Source organism: Limulus polyphemus, unplaced genomic scaffold, assembly GCF_000517525.1.
Source record: "Limulus polyphemus unplaced genomic scaffold, Limulus_polyphemus-2.1.2 Scaffold2763, whole genome shotgun sequence".
Classification (NCBI taxonomy): Eukaryota; Metazoa; Arthropoda; class Merostomata; order Xiphosura; family Limulidae; genus Limulus; species Limulus polyphemus.
The window spans coordinates 67,778-75,419 of NW_013668373.1; the positions used below are offsets into that span (position 1 = coordinate 67,778).

A 7,642-nucleotide genomic window follows, 5' to 3' on the forward strand; every position below is an offset into this window, starting at 1 on the left:
TAGCGTTGTAAGTCCGCAGACATACCGCTGTGCCACTGGGGGAGGGGGGGGTGGCCTTTCTTGAATCCCGTAGTTTATTTCTATTACGAACAACCAAAACTAAGCTTACCAAATGCTACAAAATTCAAATAGGAAAAGCGTGTTTATTTTATTAAAAGTAAAATAACAAATAATTTAGTGTTTATATCCTACATATGTGTGTTGAAATTATTTTTATGGTAGTGTTTGTTTGATTTTTCTATGTGTGTGTTTAATCTTTCTATAAATTTCTTAATTAGTTTGCGGAAAAATGCTTACCACTTTCAATAGAATTTTGATGTTTGATTTTGACTTCCCGTAATAACATTTGATAAAAAGTTTTACTGTGACATCACTCGGTGATACATTAAAACCACTTGCACGTGTGCTGTAATTTCAGTGCTTCCCAATGTGGAGGTTAAAGTTTGTCCGAACAAAGTCACGTGTTAAATATCAGTAACACGCAAGAAGTCCTAAGATTTCTCATAGAGTTCAAATGATAAGGTAAACGTAATGTGCTTTGAATCATACGATATCTTCTTGGAGCCTTCCACGAGTTATTACATACTTGTGTGGTTGTTTCTGTGTCAGGCCATCCCAAAGAAGGAGGCGTAGATTACTAACTGTCTGTGTGTTTGAACTAAATCATTTTATTCTGAACTGTCTATTAACTACAAAATGTCCTCCAGTGGGTCAGCGGTAAATTTATGGACTTACAACGCTAAAATTCGTGTTTCGATTTCCCCTGGCGGACAGAGCGTAGGTAGCTTTGGACTAAAACAAACAAAATAATAAAATATCAAGAAAATGAGATAAATAGGGCGATTAATACTAATACAAAAATTCTAGTATCTAGGACAAGAAAAGTTATAGTATAAAGAACTGTTGTGATTGCAGTGAAAGAGTTTCAGCTTATGTCAAGATATGCAACAAGTATATTAAACGTGGATGGTATATAAACAAACCCACGTTTTATACTCTTCATAGATTTTACATATCTGGAATCTTAGAGATTTATATCAAGCGTAAGGTTCCGGACGTGATCTAATGATAAGTGTGTTCGGATTGTGGATCCGGGGATTCTCTATGAAAGTGAGTTCAAATCCTACAATTAGACCAAATTAGAACAGTCAAAGAGTTTACGATGGCTGTTATCAGTTCAAAATTAAAGACGGTTAGGCACAGATAGCCTTTGTGTATTTTTGCATGAAAATTTTGAAACAAACAAACAGATCACGTCAAATATTTTTAAATTATGAACATCATTAAATAAATTCAACTCATCCATACTTCACTGAACAGTGAAATATTTACCCTCAGTTAAGTAACCTAATATCACCCACATTAAAAATTCAGAACGGAGATTATTTTACTGTTTTCTGCTTGAGCTTGCTGTGCCCCATTGTAAAATTTTTAACTTGCATGTTAGTTATCTAACTTCCTGCTTTTTTATAAAGATTTGTATATCTCGTGACTCAGCGGTAAGCTTAAGGGCTTATAATTCTAAAATTTGTGATTCAATCCTGAGGTGGGCATAGCGAAGATAGCCCGTTGTGTAGGTCTGCGCAAAAAGTAAACAAACGAACAAAAAATTTTTCACTGAACGGTTTCATAATTCTATACGTAATAATCAGAGCATCTTGTATTATAGTTGTTTTTCTTTCAATTTTTTTTTTTCAGTTATTCCCCTGTACTCTAAAAAATGCCATTTTCCGCTCGTATATCAAGCAATCCTGATGCACAATTAAATGTTAAATCTATTTGGCTTTCGCAAATTACATCATTTTATGCTTGAGCCTCATTATCTCTTACTCATTGTGTGGTTTTGGAAAATGTTCAAAACAATATTTTAAAAGGTTTTAAGATTCTTCCACGTTTCCTATTTACCTTCCTTTCGTAGTTTCATAAGCAATTATATATATATAAATATATTGTGTACTGGTATTTATGTAAAATCTTTAATGTTAATATAGAATGATAAACTTTACGTGCAATGTGTTGGGTGGTTTTTCACTCGGTATTTTCCATAAGCGTCTTTTTCATGAAGGACGCGTAATTAAAATATAGTGCATGTACAGAATACAGTGTCACGGCAAACATGTTTCACATTGTTGTTTAACTGCTTTCTTATACAAATAAATTGAAGTCTGTTCCTATAAATATGTTGTGTAATTGTGTGTGTGTGTGTCCCCATTTGTAAACCAAGACTTTCTTTTATAACTGTACTTAAAACGACTTGTTACACTTACTAAATATTTACATAAGCTAGAATGAATTGAATAGTTATATAGTTCAGCAGAATTTCTACAACTTGGTTTTTCAAAACTGTACAATTTTTTTCACAATCTGTATTTCAAGGGTATTTTTAATTGCTACTCGAATACGTCGTTCTTCCTTTGAGAGAAAGAATTAAGTGCACTTCAAATTTAATATACTGGAAATGATTTATTTTCTTCATAACTGGTAGGGTTCACTTTACGTGATTTTCATCAAAAATATTAGACCTGTTGGTATGTAATGCTTCGCCAGCTTTCGGCGTTTAAACCATAACTTATAATTATTTCTTGTTTGTTTATTTGGTGTTAAGTACAAAGCTACATAATGGACAATCTGTGCTCTGATCACCGCGTGTATCGAAACCCGAATTTTAGCGCTATAAGCTGTCAGACTTATTAGCGAGAAACTGGGTGTCATTGTAATTCTTACAATGACTTTGTTTATTTATATTCAAGAAAAATATTTAATGAAATCAAGTTAATTCGAAATTAAAATTAAGCCACTCTCAAATGATTCCATACTTAATTGGATTTTAGTTGTTGTTTTTTACCATTTCTTAACAAAATAATTATTGAATTGAGATAAGCAACATTTAAAACAATTATCAAATGTGAACTTAGTCTATTTATCGCAGAAGGCCGATGTTAAGAAACCTAAATAAAATCTAACAATTTTTACAGATATGCTAACATAACTGCGTATTTGTATGAGTTATTTCCTGTGGTTGAGCAGAAGGTTGAAACATCAGTAACAAGCGCGGAGTCCACCCTGATGCGTCTTCTTCTCAAGATCCTCGCTGAATGCTGCCATCTTTTTCATACTGTTTTACTTCTTTTTCAATCATTTTGTTTAATTCTCATATTGAAAATAAGTATTTATTTATTTATGCGTGTGCACTTAGTACTATAAATATCAAATAGTTTTTATTAATACACATAATTATAAGTAAAAACTTTTATGGTTGTAAAATATTTTGAAATTTTTACTTCTTTTCAAGTAACTGTAAGGTAACGTAATATATAGGACTTGAAATAAGGCTCTCTCTTTTCACATCTTTTTATAACTGTTAATTTAAAAAGTTAATAGTTTAACTTAGGATATTTAATCTCAGCACACTTACATAATTAATTACTTTAACTATAAAATATTTCTCGGACTTAACACGGTAAGAAAGGTTTTGCAAGAAGTAGGATCCTTCAAAACCAACAACATTTGGAGAACTACGTAATGTAACCAATAACATAAGTTATAAAACTTATGAAAGTTTTACTCACGTGGGCAGTTGGGAATTACGTGGTGTTAAAAGAGGTTAATAAACTTGGACTCTGAACAAGAAGTTAATGTTCTGGTGGCACGTGCTCTCTCATTCTTGATGAATCTCACCCCTTTCTCCATTCGAATGAAGCAAGTGGCTTATATCAGAATTTTTATTTATTTATTAATTTGTTCTTGAACTTGAAATATTCGTTTTAACAAATTAAAATTTTCCACCAGACAAAAAAATTATAGCAAATCGCCTAATCGCATGGCTAGTAGTGTTCGCTCCAGTGGTCACCAGTGTTAATGTTTTTGCTTCTATTATTTTCCATACAAGGATGTTTTACGAAAGATTATTGCTTGGCAACAAAGCGTATTGGTAAACCCTAATGAATTTCAATCGTATTTTAACTAAATTTGTATTCCAATCGGCTTCATTTTATAAAACTGTTTGTTTGTTTTTTACATTATTTATGCATTCATCTTTATATCTAACAAATAAACTATACTATTACTTGTAGTTATATTCTCAATTCAAATATGATTAAGTACTGTGAACTTAAATCTCTCAAGAAAGTAGCATTTTCCACCCAGTGGCACAGTAGTATGTCTGCAGACCTGTACCGCTAGAAACCGCGTTTCGATACCCGTGGTGGGCAGAGCACAGATAGCCCATTGTGTAGCTTTGTGTTTAACTACAAACAAACTAACAAAGTAGCATCTATACACCAAGAAGATTAACCTTATCGAATTACTGACGGAGCTAATTTCATCTTTCTAAATAGACTTTTCTAAATTGTTTATGCACCAAATTGCTTGTGGGTCCATTACTTTATTGGTTACATACAGGTATATATACCATGTGTATTCTATGTCCTTATTTTAGTTTAGACGTTTTCGAAAACTTTCGCCAATTTTAAATTTATGCCTTTTTTGTGTGCATAAAACACGTGGTCGAGAAAACCGTTAATTCGGCTTGATTCTAGCAGATTTTGTTCCTTTGTTGTTCTCTAGAGATAATTCCTGTTCAGCCAACTAGTTATTTTGCTGTAACGATGCACATTTTTCAAGATTGTAGATGATAACATTATCCTTCATTGATAGCACAGATGATATCTATAGGTTACGGCCTCTCCTATGTCGAATGAGAATGACCAGTCACGTGGTAGCATTAGTAGCTAAGGGTAAATTTAACATTTCGTGATAAGTAAAAAGCGTTAGCTTTAAATAGTTGTTTAGTGGGAAGAAAATTTGTTGATCAATTCCCAAGTCCAGAAAAAGATGACCGTCCGGTGTCCAGCGCAAGTAGGTTTAAACACTACTACACATGATCTCAAGTAAGATGTTTGACGGGAAGATATGTAGAGGGAAAAAAACTTATTGATCAATTAAAAATTCGTTTGTTTGTAATTAAGCACAAAGCTACATAATGGGCTATCTGTGCTCTGCCCACCACGGGTATCGAAACCCGGATTCTAGCGTTTTAAGTCCGCGGACATACCACTGTGCCACTGGGGCATAAAAAACTCGTTCAGTATCCAAAAAAGTATGCACACTATGTTTTGTGTCTAAATAAATATTGTTTTCATTTTGGTTCACAAATCGTGTCCAGTTTCTTTATGTCATAGCTTAAAACTTAGACAGCAGAAATTCAGCATCACTTCATAATTTATTTTATCAGTTCTCCAGTTATAAAGCTTAGTAACCTAATATTCTTTGAGGAAATCAGTTTAACCTCAAAATAAAACAACACAAAAATACCATCTATTTACGGTTAATTCATAGCAACTACTGCTTGGGTTTCCTATGTATATTTTACATAGAAAATAAGTGAATTCGTTCAATTTTTTTGGTTTGTTCTTTAATCAACTGGGTATTTTTACAAGACTAAAACAATGCTAAAATCCGGGATTCAATTGCCCATGGTGGACAGAACGCAGATAGTCTATTGTTTGCGCTAAAACAACGTTTAAAGGTGATTGTACCTATGGGAAAGTTTGATTGGTTCTTTATATATTAGAAAATATAAATATTTTAAGGCAGAACACTAATTTTTCTATTGTCTCTAAGCTTGTAACATTTTCAATAGATTTTTGACAATCGTACATGTAGTTTAAACCTGTAACAATACCTTTAAGGATTCAGCAAATGTCAGAAACAGAATTTTCTAAGTGAAACTAATTTGTGAAAGGCTCGAACATATAATTCTGCTTATTGGGCAGGTACTGTAACCAATTGCAGTGACAAAGTCTATATTATAATTCTCAGTATTCATTTCATTGGTTAGCATAAGGACAGAGTTTTTGAGCTACGTTGATATAAATAACACAAATAGTCCATTCTTAAAACACACCAAAAATTCCAGAGAAATATTTATGAAAACTATTATATATTTTTTACAACCATTTAAGAAAAGATGTCTGTCTTTAAGCCAAAAGCAAATCACTTTTTTATTTGAAAGCATTTTGATAATCAAACTTCATTCGTTCCTTATTTGGAAAAAAAAGTTGTTAATCAATTCAAAGCTTCAGATTTTGGCTAAACTACAGCCACGTTTGTAAATTAGTCGTGCAAAAATTTACCTCAACTTCGAGATAGTATAGGTTTAAAGGTATTCATATCAAACAATTTATATAAAACATACTTAATAAATGCCGTAATGGGTTGTTTGGTCGCACCAAACGTAATTCTTGTATCTAATATCTATTGTATAATATTAGCAAACCGAGTAGTTGTGGTGGTGGAGAAACCCTGGACGAGTTTACATATGTATGAATCTGCTTGTTTCTTGTAATAAGTTACTATCTTTCTTGACAAGGGTAATAACGCACGTTCAACCTGTTACTAGCGCAACTACTTACTAGACTTACGAGTTGTTTTGGTTCAATATCCTTTTCCTTCATGGTTTATTCTGATGCTTGACAACCGACGTACATCGTCTATATTTCTTATGATAAAGAGAGAAAGATTAGTCTTCAACTGTTTGAGTTCTGCTTATTAGATGTGTATATTGTGTCCATGGGTGTGTGTGTGTGTGATATCATACATTGGGAAATTCTTTAGCTAAATGATTATTAAGTCTTTATGTTTCGTTTGCACTTTTAAGGCAATGGTACTATTCATAGTATTTCTATTAAGCCGTATACTGTTCTAAATATGTATATAAGTTTGAGAGATTATAACGCTAAAATAGAGGTTCGATATTCACAGTGGACACAATATAGCTAGCCGATTGCGTAGCTTTGTGCTCACAAAAAACAACAAGCAAACTATATTTCTGTTGATAAACAACAGTTTTGTTTGAAGTAAAGCACAAAGCTACACAATAGGCTATCCGTGCTCTGCCCACCACGGTATTGAAACCAAGTCTCTGTTGTTGTAAGTCCGCAGACATACCGCTGTGCCACTAGGAGGCGATAAACAATAGACAGGCATTGTGCTTCCATTAAATGTTTATAATGTAGTTGTGTTTGTCTAGCAAACCTTTCGACCAAAAGTTATCTCTATCTTGCCTTTAGTTGATTTTTTTAATTGTTTTATTTTATTTTTCATACAAATATCTATGTTGAGTTAATTAGCAGAAAGAGGCGACATTTTATATGTTAGTTTTTAATAATTATTATTCTTACACATCACTTTCTCACGAACATTGAATAAATGCTATATTTTCATAATTTTTATTACATTTTATGATTATAAGTTTTTGTTTCATATATTTTAATATTTTTAAAGGTCGAACCTGCACGTCATCCAATCACACAAGCGACTCAAACTCCTTTGGTAGAAAACTCAAAGATAATCCGAAGCAGCAAAAGTCTAATGGTAAATAGGTGATAGCTAATGAATGTCTAATGGTAAATAGGTGATAGCTAATGAATGTCTAATGGTAAATAGGTGATAGCTAATGAAAGTCTAATGGTAAATAGGTAATACCTAATGATACTCTAATGGTAAATAGGTGATAGCTAATGAAAGTCTAATGGTAAATAGGTGATACTTAATGATACTCTAATGGTAAATAGGTGATAGATAATGAAAGTCTAATGGTAAATAGGTGATACCTAATGAAAGTCTAATGGTAAATAGGTGA

The 7,642-nt window shown here is 32.4% G+C and overlaps 1 protein-coding gene across 2 annotated transcripts in view; it reads left to right on the top strand.

Moving 5' to 3' along the window:
* LOC106467845 overlaps positions 1-7,642 on the top strand; it is a 19,495-nt gene that overhangs the window by 2,788 nt on the left and 9,065 nt on the right. For both annotated transcript variants that reach the window (XM_022396046.1, XM_013928222.2), the window contains exon 2: positions 7,285-7,374. In XM_022396046.1, the coding sequence (XP_022251754.1) occupies positions 7,285-7,374 (90 nt within the window). The remainder of the gene's footprint in view (positions 1-7,284; positions 7,375-7,642) is intronic.